The sequence below is a fragment of the Nanorana parkeri genome, unplaced genomic scaffold (genome assembly GCF_000935625.1).
Source record: "Nanorana parkeri isolate BGI_ZX_2015 unplaced genomic scaffold, ASM93562v1 scaffold834, whole genome shotgun sequence".
NCBI classification, from domain to species: Eukaryota; Metazoa; Chordata; class Amphibia; order Anura; family Dicroglossidae; genus Nanorana; species Nanorana parkeri.
This window is the reverse complement of record NW_017307102.1, coordinates 622810-641495: the sequence shown is the minus strand read 5'-3', so window position 1 is coordinate 641495 and position 18686 is coordinate 622810. Positions and strand designations below refer to the sequence as shown.

The window sequence follows — 18686 nt, the reverse complement described above, 5'->3', positions numbered from 1 at the left end:
GTTTGAAAAGCTCGAAGCTCGATTAGCTCAGGCTGCAGGTCACATGATCCGAGCCGAGTGCGGCCCGCAGAGGGCGCTGTGATGGCTGAGTTGTTTGGGGGAGTGTTGCATTATGGGGTGGAGTCATCATCACACAAGGTTGGGATGCGTCTTCTAGAAAGGTTTCTGCCGATATCTCATGTAAACAAGTGCCTCGGGCTGTACAACGTAATTGTACGATGTCAAATTTAGGTGTAATTCCCTGCCAAGGAACTGCGTACAGCTGCTAATAGAAATCAATGGCTATAGGCTAAAATATGCCGGTACGTGCGTAAACATATGCGTAACAACGTGCAACAACAGATACCTCACGTCCAGGGATGTTCATTCTTATGTATGCTCGCCTAGAGCTTTTGGGTTCTAAAGGGAGCTGTATGCAGAACCTGTAGCTCCTGGGTGGGGAATACCTGCCGAAATGTTATGTTACGTGCACACATCATTATCTTCCCTGTATCCTGCCCCCCCAGCGCGCACATCGTCCTCTTCCCTGTATCCTGCCCCCCCAGCGCGCACATCGTCCTCTTCCCTGTATGTATCCTACCCCCAGCGCACACATCGGTCTCTTCCCTGTATCCTACCCCCAGCGCACACATCGGTCTCTTCCCTGTATCCTACCCCCAGCGCACACATCGGTCTCTTCCCTGTATCCTACCCCCAGCGCACACATCGGTCTCTTCCCTGTATTCTGTTCCCAGCGCACACATTGGTCTCCTCAATGTAATTCCATGTATTCTTTACCCATTACTCACATTGATCTTTTCCCCATGTCCTACCCCCAGCACACAAGTTAGTCCCCTCCCTGAATTCTATCCCCAGCTCACACAGTTTCTCCCCTGGTCTCTACCTTGTAACCTACCGCATGCGCACACACCTGTCTCTCTGCAGTATCCTATTGCCAGCACACACATTGGTTTCTCCCCTGTAACCTACATCCAGGACACACACTTCCCTGTTTCCTCTCCCTAGTTTTTCTTTTATTGCAGTGTGTTCTTATTGGGCATTTTTTTTTCTTCATTTTGTCATGACAGGAAGTGATGACAAATCTCTCAATCAACAGCAACACATGCAAAAACACAATTTTGCAGGGAAGGGAAAGTGTGAAAAGATCCCCAGTGGCATCACAAAGAAAAACCTGGCACGATGGTAGTGTGTTTGTTTCCCCCCCACATAAGGAAAGAGTGGCCCAATACCGGTCCAGTATAGTGTACATCCATAGTTCTTGATGCAGAAAACTTGAAACCTTTGATTTTGGTGTTGAGTACAAGTGGTGTGATTGGGGCAGCTGCTCCTGGCACAGGATGAGGTCATTATACAGATCAAGGAGTTTTATTATTACAGCTGAATTTAGGGGTTACATTTGTGTTAGGTACTGTTTCGTTTAGAAAGTTTAATATTATGAAATATCCCGCCTATTCATAAGCCTCAAAACTCACAGCTCCAAAGATGATTCTGACTTTCTAGATCAGACGTTGTCAGTCCATGCAGCAATGTTTAGGAGGAGTGTAGAGCCCATGGTAGTGACCTACCAACACACGTTTCTTCTGCAACAACTGAGAGGCTGGTAACTCCCTGACTAAGGAACAAGGACAGGAGAGTGAATACTTATGCAAAATAAATATTCTGGTTTATACTGCCTGCAAGCAAAGAGAAAAACGAAAAAAAAAAAAGTAAAATTGTGGCAACATCTAGACAACAGACTTTTTTCTTCAGAAGGTCATTATGTGCCCCACAAAAGAAAGCACCAGAACAAACATTGGGGCCAGCAATCTGGAGAAAACACGGATTGCAGGGATGAGACTGAGTCTTTGAAAAACGGTTTTCTGCAGGTATTATGGCCTAGCTGACCACGGAGGCCAGGGAGCCCCTCTGGGGTGGAAAAGTAATTGCAAATCTGATAAATACAATGCACAACGTTTGGACTTGCACGTCCCAAACGAGGCAGACGATGCTCAGAGAGAGAAAGAGAAAACAGCGATTATGCAGCTCCCGAGACCAAACTGGCACAAAAGCTGGAACAATGACCACTTAGTGTAGGAGGCCCTAAAGCTGCAGAGGTAGCTCTGCTAATCTGTGAGGTGACAATGAAAAGGTTGAAAGTGAGAAGCTGAAGAGAGCTGGGGATGCAGCTTTAGTTTGAAATCTTTAAATATCACACTCTGCACTAAATTGCCTGAAGGGCAAACTACCCAGGAGTGCACAAGGATTAACAAATGTTCCCCCACTTAGGAAAGGGGGGTGAACCTTCAGGCTGAGGCTGGCGAGTGCTCTTGACTTCAGTGATATCCTTCATAATGTCATGTATCGGTCCGAAGAGACTTTGTCCCTTGAAGACCAAATGGGTTAGGCATGGAATGTCTGGATTCCAGCACTTTAACCAAAGTGCTCTACACCCATGTATTGACAAAGACCCATACGGAGACTAGCTGAGATCCTTTCATCAGGCCATGAACAAGGGCACATTGGGGTGTTTTCAATCCCCATAGAGGAATACATCAAAGTGGGCATAATGGAAAGGTCTTTTCAGCTGTAGAAGCACTGACAGATCCAAGACTGGAAACAGGTGCCTGATGCTCCAGATGCAGTGGTATGCGCCGGATTTAACAAAGAGCCAATTAATCTCCCGAGTGCAATTCTTTAAAGAGATACTTCCCCACACTAACAATGATCCTCTGTAAAGTCCTGGAATGGAACTGAGCAAAACGCTATCACTTCAAAGGTTGACACCGTCAATCCCAGTATTCTCATGTAGGTGCTCAGAGAGGAACAGCGACAAGATCGAAGCGACCGAACTTGATCCCCCATCATATGTCGTTCGGAGGAGAGGAACACTTTGGCTTAAAAGGGTATCCAACAGAATTCCCAAATACTCCAAGTGATGTGATGGAACCAGTGATGACTTCTCGGTGTTCAGAATCCCCATTTAGTCCTTGAATATCCACAGCACCGTCTACAGATCGAGCTCCAAAGTAGGAGAAGACTGTTCTTGTAGTAAAAGTCGCCGAAGTATCTGATATTCGGAATAGCCTTGCGAAGAAAAAATCCCAGACCTTGAACCTTGTACTGCGGTTCGTCTGACACTGTGAAGACACAGGAAGCCGAAACACAAACAAGGGGGAGGATGAAAATATATTCTGAAATTTGAGTTTCCCATGTCCCCGCAAATTCCATCAGGCGACCCCCAACCAGATATAATAAAACGGAGAAGACCTTCATGCTAAAGCGTACTTTTTAATTTCCAAGGACGTCTAGAGTGTCCAAAGGTTTGGAAGTGTAAGACGTCTTTTGAAAACTGGGGACTAAATAAATATATAATAGGGTTGCACATATACCAAGTACAGTATTCGGTACAAGTACGAGTACATGTACCGTTACTTTTGAGCTCCAAGACTAGACTAGAGAAAAATTCAATTAGGAGGCCGCTGTCATTTGTAAGGAGCACACGGAGCTCCTGGAACTTGTACATCTCTGTTTTAATGTACGATTTTGTTTTTATAAATATAAAGGGATGTACAGATACCAGTTTTGCGAGAACGAGTACTGGTACTTGCCGAGTACTAAGTACTGATACATTTTTGTTTATTGTCATGTGACAGTTTTTCCAAAACAATACAGACTAATGATTTCAGGATAGTGGTGGAGCGCCAGAGCCAGGTCCCAGCTGCAACCGCTGCAACCCTGGTAGTTCTCATGAAAATGCCAAGTATCTGCACTGGTACTCGAAAAGTATCAGTGCATCCCTAATATATAAGAGATGGAAAATAAGCAGGCTTACTACGCCGATGACTATTTTCTACATCTGAGTTAAATGCTGACTTTTACGTTCCATAGCCATCTTAATCTAATCCAAGATAGCTCCAAAAACACAACCTCTCCCGTAGGGTAAATGCAAAAATCCCTTTCTGCATTGGAGTTCCGCCGACCCACATTTAAACCAGATAGCTCTGCGAATCTGAATGGAAAAGACAAGCATGTGAAACAGACCACAATGTATCATATATTCAATGAGAAGCAACAGTAATCTGATCCACAATCATTAACATGTGGATCAACTCCAGCAGTTGCCTGCTTTATACTTAAAGATTTTGTCCAAACAGCCAAAATCTAGGAAATAAGGACTGTAGCCAATAATAATTGAAGAACTAAACCAGTTTTTTTTTTCTTTCTTTTTTTAAACTAATCATCTGTAAAAGGATACAGGGACTTGAAGCTTCTAGGAACCAGAAATTGCTCATCTGGAATTTCCCAATCCTTCTATAAAAACCAAATAAAAAATAGGATGAGAGAAAAAAAAAAACCTTGCAGACACACTCAGATGTATGTGAACCTAGACTAGAATTCACAGAAGTAGAAATAAAAGCAGACTGCTCAAATTTTAAAGGGGAACACACAGACTCAATAAGGCAACTGTTACTTTTCTAATGTTGAGTGAATCTGTAACAGGCCAGTTACGGCATCAGTGACATGGCATAGTGGTTATAACAATCATGCATTAGATGTATTGTATTCCTGAGCTGAGTGAATCTGTAACAGGCCAGTTACGGCATCAGTGACATGGCATAGTGGTTATAACAGAGGTAGTCAAACTCCGGCCCTCCAGCTGTGGTGAAACGATTATTCCCATGATGCTTCTCTCTCCAGGAGTCATTTCTGTGGCAGTGAGAATCTTGCAATGCCTCATGGGATTTGAAGTTCCACCACAGCTGGAGGGCCGGAGTTTGGCTACCCCTGGGTTATAACAATCATGCATTAGATGTATTGTATTCCTGAGCTGAGTGAATCTGTAACAGGCCAGTTACGGCATCAATTATATGGCATAGTGTTTATGACAATCATAAATTAGGTGTATTGTATTCAGGGGCTAAATCTATGTGCTATGTTAATTTATCAAGGGAGGAAAGAGTGCGTGCCCCAGGCACCTATTTAAGCACCATTAATATCTGACCGCAGGATAACTTTAATGAGGGCTGCCGCTCCGTACTAACTGAAAAGCACATCATCAGCAACAGTTTTAGCTAGTAAGCCTGAGCAGAAATACAGAAAGCTCTCCCTGTGGGCAGCTTGTGAAATACATACAGGATATCAAGCACAGGAGGTCACCATGGCAACATCTCACAGGGTTTTTTTTAAATGTACAAGCCACTTTTGACCAGAAACATCAGTGACCCCAATGTAAATCACACCGTTCTGAATAAAAACAGTAGTAAGAGTAGAACAGGAAAATATTCACTTTCACACAGTGCTCTGCTAATGACCGTCTGTTCTAACTATTCTGCCTCAGACAGATTCAGACACAATAATACTCAGCCCCAACTGCTGTCTGATAAAAATATGAGGTACCATCTGTTGCAGGCAGCAGAATATTTGAAGATTGGCTGTGTAATATTAAAAATCAGGATATCCCTGTTCTCCGCAATAAGCGACAAAAAATTAAAGGGTAAAACAAAGGAAGGAGTCCAAACTGCTCCGTCTACTTTCACCGCTGATAGCAACGCACTAAACCGCTCTGAACAAACCAGAAAAATGGACTGGGTATGCAGTGTAGATACAAATCAAGTGTGTCATCAAATCAAAGTCCCGGCCTCAAAGAAACGGTGGGAAATTTAAATAGGATCAAACTCCACATAAAAGCATTTAGCCAAATAGGAGTCTAAAGGCAGAGTAAAATGAAGAGGGAAAATACCCAACTTTATAAACATGAGGTAAATAGATTTTTTTTTTTACTCAACTCCACGGTCCTGTTCCCAATATAACAGGAATCCCTAGGTAATACTAGCCTGACCATTAAATTATGAAAAAAAGGACCACTGCAGGACAAGTCATAAGTACGGAGATCAGAGATGACCTGCTTCATGACACAGGACAAGTCATAAGTACGGAGACCAGAGATGACCTGCTTCATGACACAGGACCACCACAGGACAAGTCATAAGTACAGAGACCAGAGATGACCTGCTTCATGACACACGACGAGTCATAAGTACAGAGACCAGAGATGACCTGCTTCATGACACAGGACCACCACAGGACGAGTCATAAGTACGGAGACCAGAGATGACCTGCTTCATGACACAGGACCACCACAGGACAAGTCATAAGTACGGAGATCAGAGATGATCTGCTTCATGACACAGGACCACCACAGGACAAGTCATAAGTACGGAGACCAGAGATGACCTGCTTCATGACACAGGACCACCACAGGACAAGTCATAAGTACGGAGATCAGAGATGACCTGCTTCATGACACAGGACGAGTCATAAGTATGGAGACCAGAGACGACCTGCATCTTGAAGACCAGAGAAACTCCCAGGATTTAACATTATCCGGTATGAATTTGTCATGTCAGCTAGTGAGAACGTCCAGGATTTAACATTATCCGGTATGAACCATCTAGCAGCCCTCGGTAGTAGAATCTCTTCAAAGAAACTAAAATAATGAAGCTGAAGGAGACATTCATTCTCCTAAGGACACTAACCAAACCTGGCAGGTGTGAAGTGGGAAGGGTTATGTCCTTAAAGTGACAGGCTTTTTATGTGTTTGGCTGGTGTCCATTTCTCCTAGAGGCAGCCGCATAACCCTACACCTCAAAATTCGTTAAGAGCTGTGTCCCTCAGTGAACGATAAAGAAAATAACTTTTAAAAACATTTCTTACCTTTTATATGTTTTGTTGTAGCAGGCAACATGGCTGAATCCAAGTTTTTCCGAGCACCTTCACAGTGATCTGTCCTTATAGAAAGACGTAGGATTGCAAAGTGTGGATTGTGTTTCTTTCATCAACTTTATTAATATACGATATAGAAACCGAATGAACTTGTCCATAAACTCTTGCAAGACTGTAGCAGCAAACACAGCCAACATGACAGGGGACTCTACCTCATCTGCAAAGTTAGACCTCATTCACACAAGAAAAGGCCGAAACTTAACGCTCCATGCAGAGCCGTATCGTGCAGCTCCCGGGAAGGACAGGTGCTGCTTGTGATTAGTACACAGCCCCCGGCTTTCTCTATGGGACTACGCAGCCGTACGCCCCCCTACACTCACCCCAAGTGAAGGTCCACACGGGTGCGTTTCCTGGCTCGGACACAGACAGGATCCATCCCGTCAGCGTACAAGTACGGACGTGCAGGGCGGGCGAGTGTAGTGCGGCGTACCGCCACATACTCCCATAGAGAAGGATGGGGGTTGCGTACTAATCACACGCACCTGTCCTTCCCGGGAGCTGCCCAATACGGCCGTGCACGCAACACAGAGCTGTACGCGCCGGCCTTTTTTAGTGTGAATGAGGGCTTAAGGATGACTTTCAATTATGAGGCAGACCCTTTAAATCAGAGGGTAACAGGATTCCAGATTGCAAACACATCTACCTTTTGAAGGCATGGGAACAAATGTCCCTGGAATTGTTAGAAAAGTGTGAGCTGGGGTCAACCGTGGCAGCGGGATCACTCCCTCTAGAAATAGACATGATGCGACACTTAGTATTAAACCTCCAACATAGTGGAATCCTTCACATGTAAAACTATAGAACACTTTGATGCCGATTTCCAAGCACCTGGTTAAACACACAATTGAAATGAATTCAAATCGCAAAGGATTTTGATTTCTTGTCCATCCTGAGATGTATGCAGGTGACCCCGACATTTCTCAGCTGCAATTAAAAAATACCACAACCTCTGATGGAGCAAAACCAGACTGTTAACATAATCTCTCCCCTCCTGTAAGCACCTTCCTTGGCAACACAACTGATCTAATTGGCTCCTAGGTGAATTCAATCAATCATAAAAGCTCTTTACAAACCTTCCTGCATGACATAAAACACATTAGAAAATGTATAACATTTCATCCAAGTAAGCACAACACACAAGCGATTTTTTGAGAAAAGCATATTTTGCTTTATTTTATTTTTTTAAATTTTTTATTTAAATGAGAATTCTTCCAGATAAGAGCTAGTACAATCACATAGTTTTAAGAAGGGAGAAAAATTAAGTTGAACTGGGAAAACGAGGTATGTAGGGGCAAGTAATGGGGAAAATGGGTGGTGTGCAACTCTGACACCAAGCTGGGTGAAAGCAGGAGAATTTCTTTCTTTTCTGGGTCGCTTAAAAAGATCTCTCTTTAATATCTTTTTAAAAAAATATAAAACACTTGATTTCTATCACCTCACCACCTTCAAGACCTCTAGCTGACATGACAAGACTGCGGGGTTACTGCAGGCGGGGTTTAGGCAACTAGGAGGGTCACAAGTTACCAGCCTCTGCCTGTTCAATAATGGGTATGTTTGGCATTCTGCTGACCCTGGTGTAGAGAAACTCATTAACCACTGACGGCTAAGCTGCAGAAAAAAAATAGAGAGGTCACTGTAACACATCTCTTGTGATCTTGCAGAGCTTCACTTCCAAAGGATGCATTTTGCGTTCCAGAGACTGAATATTGCGCCAGTATATAGATGGCCTTACTTGGAGAGGAACTTGGTGCTGCCCCTTAGCAAATCAATCAGCATTTACCCATCACAGACAGTAGATGTTGAACATTTCATATACTGGGCCAGTAGATCTGCCTCAATTATGTCTGTAGGAGCTGTTTTTTGGGGGACTTTTACCTTTAGAAGGAACCTGTAATGATGGCCGATACTTGTAACAGTTGTGGTACTGGGCCCAGCCAATGCTGGAGACTGCCACTACCACAAAGCACCATTAGTTCCCAGGTATAGCAAACCTGTCCTATCCCATAACAAGCATTGTTTCTCAAGAGTCTGCCAGCCACAAGCTCTGGAGGAGAACCTCCGCTATAACAGACTGCAACCGTCCTGACAGGTTCTATTTATTCTGAACGCGGACCTGTCTGACCTCTCCCTGTTGCAATTAACACCGCCTGTATCTAAGCCTTTCCTTTAAGCTATAACAGACCTTGCAGAGCACAATTATACCTGACTGGATGTACCACAACACCAATTTTCATCTGCAGCGCCCCTAACAGAATGGAGTAAAAGCAAGGATGCCAGTTTGATTGAAAACTCCCTTTGCACATATGACCATCTCCCATGTCCAGGAAGCGCAAAGTCAGAGCAGTATTGGGTCTATGGTTAAAGACCCCTCATTTTGGGCCATTTTTTGAAATTTGAAAAGCCATGACACATCCTTTTATTCTTACACTGTGAAGTGAAAAAATAGGAGGGGACTTCTGACTAGCTATGTAAAGTACTGAGTAATTTTGGAGATGCACTGATAAATAAGACCCTTTCAAAATCATTGTATTGGTGATCACTCCCTTTGTAAATGTAAAGAAAGCAGTGGGAGATATAAATAAGCAGAATATTTCATCTATGCAGTACTTTATCTGGTTGTCCATCAGAGGGACCAATAATCCCTTCAGCGCAGGCTGTGTTCACAGATATAAAATACGGCTTTTTTACTTGGCCTCAGAGTAGGGACTTCCATCAGCTGTACATGTCTATATTCAGAGGCCATTGATGTGCAAGGGACTGTTTTCTGTAACGTTGGTGCAGCAGCAAGTCTAGCGTGTCAGGGGAATATATACAAATACATAACACAGACTAACTTGAAGGTAAAGCTTTTTGAAATAGTATAATCCTTCTGCTACTACATACACACTGTACACTGCATATATACAAAACCAGACTAGGAACCTTGTATTGCGCTGTGTGTTTGGGATACGGAAGGGGAATTCAGAACAAATCTTAATTCGTAGGCATGCATGATGCCCTAAGCTGTGACTTGAGCAGTTACATGGGCATTCAACCAGTAGTGGTTTATATGCGAAGGCCACACAGTCATTTAAAAACATGGGTACAGGCGATGTGTAGTTCTGGGAGGAAAAAAAAAAGCTTAAACAAAGCACTTGAAATTGTCCTTTAGGATGCGGCGTTTCTGTGTTAATAAAATTCATCCATCAATACCTGTAGCCCTCAATCCCGATTTGCAGTTTTTCACTTTTGCTATGCAGACTTGTCTAATGTGCCACAATCAAAATGAAGGCAGCAATGTAGGAATATTTTGAAAGTGGCTGATACTGAAAATACATTTAATGGACATATTTCCTTCTCCTCCCCACCACGTCCCTTTAAATTTGTTTGCATTTAAAAAGTCACCACTTAAATTCCAGGCTGTGTGACACCTCATCTCACCCCATTTCTTATTCTGCTGCCAGTTGTGGTCACACTTCCTGGCCCTTTGGATCACAGGGGGTGAAGAAATTATGGTGGCATCATAATGTGTGGGCACTGACTGCTGTGGTGTGCAGGTCTATGCAACCGGCCCAATAATATCCACTGCACAGGAATGCCACTTTGCTGCCACAACTACGTTCTTTACATTATATGAAAGTCAGACCAAATGATATGTAACCATATGCATAAATGTGTATGAAACAACAAGGAGAGGGGGATTTGTTGTTAACATACGTTTTCTAATGACATTAAGGCAGGTGAGCAGATATCCTAAGCTCCAGGTAGACATTGTGTCCCCCACAAAGGCTGACTTTTACAATGACTAGACTACATAACCACTGCTTGAGGGTTAAAATATGCATTTAGAATGAACATTTTAACCTATTATTTTAAATATTGTAATCACGTGATGCTTTTAGCCTCCTCTTTATTACAATAAAGACTGACTGTACATCTAACAGCAGTCTAATATAACACAAATAATCAAGATTTCTTACACTGTCAGTGCTGGAATATTCAGGAACTTAGGCCTGGGTAGTCTACACCCTAACATTGTCTTTGGGGTCTGAAGTCACTGGTGGGTTTGCAGACTGTTCATCTCAGCTATCCTTCACCAAAACACAGTTTTTACATTGGCAGGACTAGAATGTCACCTCTGTGGAATACAAAAGAGTACAAAGCTTCATACAGATCATTTAGCATCATCTATATGTCAGCTAATCTAACCTTAGCATATAAAGGTTCTGCATGACACAGTGTAAGCTGTGTCCAAAAACTTTAGTCCATTGTGGAGGCCCGCCAACGTAATACATGATCAACTTATATGTGCTAATCTGTAACTGGCACTATAAAGACTGTACCCACAACCCAATTCACACTTTTTCAATATTTTGGAAGCACACAAACATTAAAGCGACTCATTAAAAGGAGAACTATGGGGTCAGGGCTTTTCCCCATAGTTCTCCTAAGGGTCACGAGAGGACATAAACTAGCGTCCTCCCGTCACCCTAGGCTCAGTATACCGCAAGCTGTACTGAGACCGCCGCAGCTGGGACGGATCCCGACATTACTCTCGCGCGAGGGGGCGTGTCTGAGCGGACGTCTAGAGACGCCCGCTCAGATCTAGAGAGCTCCGGGCCGGCCGTTTTTCTACTTCGGCCGGCCCGGAGGCAGTTAAAAAATAAGCTTAAAGCGTTCTTGGCAAAACAGAACCTAGATACTCACTTTTGCTGAGGCCCAAGCTACTGATCGTTGTAATTATGGAGAATCGCTCATTGTAGAATCCTCAAAAACTTCCAGGAATGTCGATTTTGTGGATCTTTCCCATACTCTGTGGCTCCCCGTCACAGTAAAGACGTGGGGCTGGCAGATTGAGCTACAGTGTGGAGCAGGGTATAGGAACCTGACACAAGATTCATTAAGCTGGTCATTTCTCTTCATCATTGCAACAATGGAGCATGTAGGAGAAGAGGCGAGTATCTAAGATCTGTGCAGGAACACTTGATTTTAAGCTTATGGATTTACCAACAGAGGCGCTTTAACTTATTGAGAAGAACAAACAGCTTGCAAGAACATTTCAGCACTTAAACTGATTCCAGCTGTAGTAATCTCTCAGCTTTTACAAACACCAGAAGACACCTAGGGCTACCCACAGACATTGCCCCATGTGTTGATGGGCAAACTGCAAACTTTGCAGACACCGCTGGCCGACTATCCAAAATGCCTTTTTCCAGTCAATCATTACCATTCCTAAAAGATATCATGCTGAAGGTATTCTCACTGTATAAACATGATGGTCCAACCACAACAACCTTCCTCATAATGGTAACATTAACAATAGCTATCTTGCATCAGTGGCTAGGCATTTGCACAAGCCTAGAGGGATGGACAGCCATGAAAGAAAGTTGGTCAAATGCAATATACCGTTGTGAAAAGTCTAAGATGGAAGCTGTTGTTTGCAGGCTTACAGGAGCTACGCTACAGAATCGAAACAAGACACATTCAGCTTTGTTGGATGTGACATTCACTGCTCTATAACTAAATTGCAGCCAGTTGGCGTTTCAAACTGGAAGCTTCTACACATCGTTCCTCTGAGACATTTTTCATTTATGACAGATTCTCTTATATTTGTGACTTCAGCCTTTAGGAAGTCCTAACCTTACTATAGCTTTTTTTTTTTTAAATCGGCACATTAGCTAGAATTGAAAAGGCAAAACTTGTGTTTTGAAATTCTATAGCAAACCCTTTCCTCCCATTCAGAAGCATTCTACAGTACAATAAAATAAAATTCTGCAGGTTGTAAGCTAAGGCGGCATTAAATAAAAAATAACAGGGGAACGGAGTAAATTTGAAACCATATTTAAGAAACAAGTGATGCAATTTGCTGCTCTGTGTCAGATAGAAAAGAGAAGCAGGGACGTAGGATGGCGACAATTTTCCAACTGCATGGGCGCATGATGGGGTGGGGGGTGGAGTTGGCGGTAGCAAAGGTGAAAGGTTAAAGATGCTCCTGCTCACACAGAGGAGTCCATTCAGCGAGAAGTAAATCTAAGGAATGCGGATACAGGTAGTTTCCAAACTGTTCTGGGGAATTATTGTCCATTTGTCCATGTGATTGTGGCGGTAATGTGGAAGTCTCTCAAATGAGGAAGAATCCGCTAGGAGCAGGAGGAACCGGGTGTGGATGGGAGGCAGTAAGAACTAGTTGGTATTTACAAAGGGGAAGAAAACTGGAACCCATTCTTAGGCGGCACTCTCCTCCATTTTTGCCACAGAAGGCTTGATGGCCCCTGTCCGGACTGGCTTCATCTGGCTGGCTGCAGGCTGCTCGGGAAGTTTAGGAGAGCCCAGGCCGCATTTGCTGTCATCACTTCTCTGTTTCACCTACAAAAAAAAACAAACCTTTAAGCAATTCATTTTGCAATTTTTAAAGAAAGACTTACTGAGCAAGACTAAGCTTAAAACAGCTTTGGCATTCCTGTCCTTGTGGGGTGTATTTCGGTCAATCACGTTTTTTTACATTAAAAAGGTTACTGCTTTACTTCATAACAGTTGTGTTTCAAATATAGGAAGCAGGACTGATGCGCAGGAAATCCCTGCTTAGTTTAATGTTTACGCAGCATTTACGCAAAAGTCTTATTGATACTCATCTATGTGTACACAAGATTGAGGCATGCCCCTTAAAAAGCAAAAAAAAATCCTATGCAAGAAAATTTGCAGACAAGACTGGGATAGAGGCAAGTCACAAGACACTCACAGATCACATCAAATACATGAGGCGAAAGGTTATAAAACATGGAACAAACCTTTAACTAATCATAACCACAGGTAGTTCAAGGGGAATATTTAAAACATATCCGGGATAAGCTCATTCAACAACACACACAAAAATAAAATAAAAATAAAGTAATTTTTTAGCATGCAAACTGAACTGAGCAGGCAGGATATACGACCTTAAGACCAGGAGGTTTTATTCAATATCCTGGTCTAAACCTCATAAATCAGCACTGACTTATTCTTAACGGCTCCTCGGCTACCATCCAGAGATGGACATAGACTATGTACAAACCCGAATAGAAGGGCCACTTGATCACAGGGATTTTACCTGTTGAGGGTAGTGTCCCAAGTTGGCCGAGGGCACCGGTCCTGGTGACTTCCCGCTGGGACTAGCTGAACCTGGCCTTAAAATGAAAGGCAATGGTTTCAGAGCAGGTCATGTACACAACCACAACTAATGCCTCCTTAAAGAGTATGGGCTATGGGGGAGACAGATGAGATGGGTGACTGTAGAGACAAAGTGGAGGCATATCCTGCCTTAATCCACCCGTTGCCTGAATAGGCCGCTATCTCAGTCAGAAATGCATGAGGAAATAGGCCATGCAAAGGTTAAAGCATAAAAGGCACATTAAGCTAAAAGGGTTAGCATGATGTCACAGAGGCTCCTTTTACACTGTGAATTAGGCTTTGGACACACTGGCATTGTGTGTGGGTGTGTTCTGAAGAACAAGCACACAGATATGCACAGCACCAGTGACAAAGATAAGTGACACGCAGTACATTGGTGAGAAATGAAGGGAGAAAACACGTTCAGTTTACTTTAACATCACTAAGTCTCCTGTGTGGGACAGAAGCTGCAACTCCAATACTATAGAATAGTGGTACATTGCATCTGCTGTCCTTTAAATAAATCTGCCACAAAGTTGGGAAATTCAAGCCAAGCATAAGATGAAAAAAGGTTATATTTAGGCCTCATTCACACTAGAAACGGCCTGCACGTACAGCTCTGTGCTGCGTGCACGGCCGTATCGGGAAGGACAGGTGCTGCGTGTGATTAGTACGCAGCCCCTATCCTTCTCTATGGGACTACACAGCCATACGTAATTTTTTCTTTCAAATGTCGGGTGCAGAGCAAAAAGAGTTTTTCTTCCATCTAAATCCATGATACAGGGTTGCTGCAGGCAGGCTGAATCACACACCCGCTTCTTACATTATTTAGAGATGCCACTCTTTAGTTCCCAGCTCCACCAAGCCATTGCATGCATTATTAAAAAGTTTTGCTGCCGTTTTAAGATTCATTTTGTAATGACAAATACAGCAGAAGACGACCAATTGGATTAGAGGACATAACAGGAAACCGCAGCTGCAAGATTGCACAAATATCTGGGTGACAGAAAAAGCCAGTTTGGTTATTCAGCACGCCTGCATCCACTTATAAACAGTATTTCAGCTGTGGGTGTACAGACATTAACTAGTATATCAAACAGTCTGAAAAGCAGTGTTCTACACATGAGGTCGCTCAACCAAATAGCATCTGCTGATGAGTATAAAATCAGAGATTATGCTTGGTTGCAGCTGGCAGAAAAGGCACTTTTTTCTATTTTACAGAGAAGACAGACGATTTGTTCTATACAGTAAACACAAAAGAGAAAGCGAAGAAAACAGCTTGAGATCGAAGATGTTTAAAAAATAAACGAACCTTTAGCATTTCTTTATCCTTACCTGTCCCTGCAGCCTTTTCAAAAACATCAACTGCAAGGGGTAACTTATTCTGCAAATGACAGGAGTCTCTTATACAGGGCCCCCTGCCATCCGGGAATCACTGTGCTTCCAACTTGTCTTATTACAGCGGGAACTCTCAGACACCAGTAAAGGGGAGGAAAGATTGACATTATATTGGGGTAACTGAGCAGTCCCTCACTTTCCCCCCCTCAACTTCAACCCCAGTGCTGGTCAGAAGCAACTACTGCATGAAGAGATGTAAACACACCGCTTCCAAGCTGGAGAGGGACCATTATTTCAAAGTCTTGCTCATTAGTAAAACAGGTACCTCAGGTGACCATCTAGTTCACTCATTATGAACCAACTGAGGAAAAAACAAAATTCCATTGGTTTACCATTTGTAGGATTATGTTCTCTTTTAGCCTTCTCTTAGCTTCTCTTCTCACAGCTCCGTGCTGCATGCAGGGCTATACCTAGCAGCTCCCGGGAAGGACAGGTGCTGCGTGTGATTAGTACGCAGCCACCGTCCTTCTCTATGGGACTACGCGGCACTACGCCCCTCTCAAGTGCAGGTCCGTAGGGGTGTGTGTTTCCTGGCTCGGACGCAGACAGGATCCATCCTGTCAGCGTATGAGTACAGACACCCGCACGGACGTGCAGGGCGGGTGAGCGTACGGCCGCGTAGTCCCATAGAGAAGGACGGGGGCTGCGTACTAATCACACGCAGCACCTGTCCTTCCCGGGAGCTGCTCGATACGGCCGTGCACGCAGCACAGAGCTGTACATGCTGGCCGATTCCAGTGTGAATGAGGGCTTAGATGGCAAATGCATGTGAATCTTGCAAGTGAAAGTTCTTTATCTCACTCTGCCCCCACCCCCTTTATAAATCTCTACATTATGGTACAAAAACACGTACCTGTGGCCCAAAAAAATTAGAATCAATACTATCCTAACCACCGTTTTTCAGCACTGCAAAGGGTGACATCTTTTAGGTGAGACTCCTCCAAGATGATGCACTAGCACAGAGCAAGAGGGTCGTCTTATGAGATTTTGGATCCTTATTTTCAAGATGTCGTCAGAAGGATCGAGATGCTGCCCTCACCACAGATACACTGTTATATGCGATTTATTAAGGAGGAGAGGGCCTTCATCTAATGCTTTGTAATGCTAGGTCTGCTTTGATTCAAACTTTCAAAATGTTGTTTTCCACTGCTATTCTGTATCAGCCTAATGCTGAAATAATGTATCATGTTAAACTGTACCATTATCCCTCAATTCAAAATATTGAAACAGGTACCCTTGCGATCAACCCTTTTGGGCAGGCTATAGGGACAAGTAAGAATAATGGCAAATACTGAAAGAGCATTTACCCTTTAAGAAATCTGATGACACAACAAAAGGAAGACAAATACGCAGAATGGACATGCTCTTCAATACTTGTGAATAAATAGGATTGGTAATTATTCCATAATGCAGTGCATCAAGCAGTGATTGTGAAAAATTCAGTGACCCCCTCGCAACCAGACTTCACTTTATTACATAGACATTTCTGGGTAATATTGTAAAACTGGCATAAGAAGAAAGGACAGCTGACCCTTTGTAGAGACAAAGATATCTATTCTTACCTATAGGAGTGCTGTGCTTGCACAGATGCTGCAGTCTGCATGCCCTGTTTGCCATCTGCGAAGTGGAATCCTTTCATTTCCATCTGAGATGACTGTAAAGAGCCAGAAAAAAAAAAAAAGCAATGTTGGTGTGAGGCCTTGTTTATAGAGACGTCAATTTGTATAACAGCAATGTGTACAAGCAAGAATTCAGTCAGCTTCGAGGACCTATGTTGACCTATTGGTTTTTTGACTTCGAGACTTTCAAGGATCCTTCAGCTCCAGAATGGAAATAATAAAACAGATCTTGTTGGGAATGCTGGCTGTGCATTTACGCAAGCAGCTTTTCTTAAGTCAGCGGGTGGATCTCTTTGCTACTTTTTATCTACTTTCTTTGTTCTCTTTACTATGTGTGGGAAAGAGATCAATAGCTCAAGCTGAAATTAAGTGAATGACTCTGCACTTAACAGATGGCTCACTACAAGCTGTCAGCATATACCTGATCGTTGCAAAAACTCAATGTGGAGACTAAAGCAGTTTTTTTTTTACAACTGCATAGTGAAGGTCAGGTACGTGCTCTTCCACCATCTCAGCACAGAACCTGGTCATTGAGCTACATACATTGTCACGTGGTCAAAGTGCCTACTCTTACGCAAGTAGAAACTATAAAATCAAACACTTCAGGAACAACTGGTCAGAGTTTCTGCAGCAGATATTATGCACCAGCAAGGTGAAACTGTTCGCCATTTGCTGCTGCAATTAGCTTTATTTTTCACATAGGTGGACATTAAAGCTTGCACTTACCTCTCGTCCTGTAGTCAACATGGAAGGCTGCATTCTCCTGGGAGCACCGACTGGTAGGTTCTGTCCCTGTGGCAACTGAATAGACTGCGGTAGCAGCATTGGCTGCTGGCCAGAGCTATACCGGGGCATTTGAAGCTGAGACCCAGCCATTGGCATGGTTAACTGCAGGAACCAATTAATATACATCAGTTAAAAGACACTATTTAAAATACCCAGGTACACAAACACAATGTATGAGATTTACCTGCGTGAGTGCAGAGTCCATCATCTGAGAGGCGCCAATACCTGCCGCCTGGTTTAGCTGGTTCAGCTGGCTCTCATATACCAGTTGCTGACTTCCACTCATGGGCTGGTAAGGGGATCCAGGCTGCGTCTTAACCATCTCCAAAGGCTGCATGCCTGGAAATGGGGAGTACTGAGGCTTGAGACCAGTGCCGTTGGCCAGGACCATGGTATTGGGCTGGGACAAGCTGGGGTGCATGTACACCTGGGACCTAAACATAAAAACACAGTTAACTTTTAAGAAAAACCTCTATTACAGCAAACTCAAGATCAGAGATTCTGGTCACCTTACAAAACTGTTACCAAAGCAAGTCATAAGTTCCCTTTCTGAGTAAATGTTGTGACAAAAGGCATAATGTGAAGTAATTAAGTTCAGCAGGGAACAAAGACATGAGATGACGCAACAAAGTTAAGATAATGTCAGATTACAAGTACAATTATAGGAAGATGCTGCGGCGCTGCATCACCAATGAGTCTTTTAGTCCTCTATGGTAGCAGCTGTCAAAGTTTTATGGACAGGGACCACTATAAACCGTGTGAGAGAAACTAGAGTTTGACCATGGTCTACATTTCATTAACTTCTTAAACATGATCAAGTTTTAATAACTCACTACTAAGGCATAACTAAATACAAATCCCAAAAGTGCTATAAGTTTTTGTTTGCTTTGATAAATGCAAAAACAAAAATGTAAAAAGATCATTTATTCCAATGAACGCTCCTTCCCACCTGCATCATAAAGTATACAGAACATATTCTACATCTGCGTACAGTAG

At 43.2% G+C, this 18686-nt stretch overlaps 1 protein-coding gene across 4 annotated transcripts in view; it reads right to left on the bottom strand.

The window, feature by feature from the left end:
* Positions 1-12518: 12518 nt before the first annotated feature.
* The window catches only part of PRRC2B (proline rich coiled-coil 2B), a 77491-nt gene continuing 71323 nt past the window's right edge, over positions 12519-18686 (bottom strand). For 3 of the 4 annotated variants that reach the window (XM_018565338.1, XM_018565342.1, XM_018565340.1), the window contains 5 exons: positions 17875-18124; positions 17631-17792; positions 16848-16939; positions 13829-13904; positions 12519-13107 (listed from right to left, as the gene is read on the bottom strand). In XM_018565338.1, coding sequence (XP_018420840.1) covers positions 12967-13107; positions 13829-13904; positions 16848-16939; positions 17631-17792; positions 17875-18124 — 721 coding nt within the window. In that variant the 3' untranslated portion in view covers positions 12519-12966. The remainder of the gene's footprint in view (positions 13108-13828; positions 13905-16847; positions 16940-17630; positions 17793-17874; positions 18125-18686) is intronic. The other variant, XM_018565341.1, reaches the window with a different exon arrangement.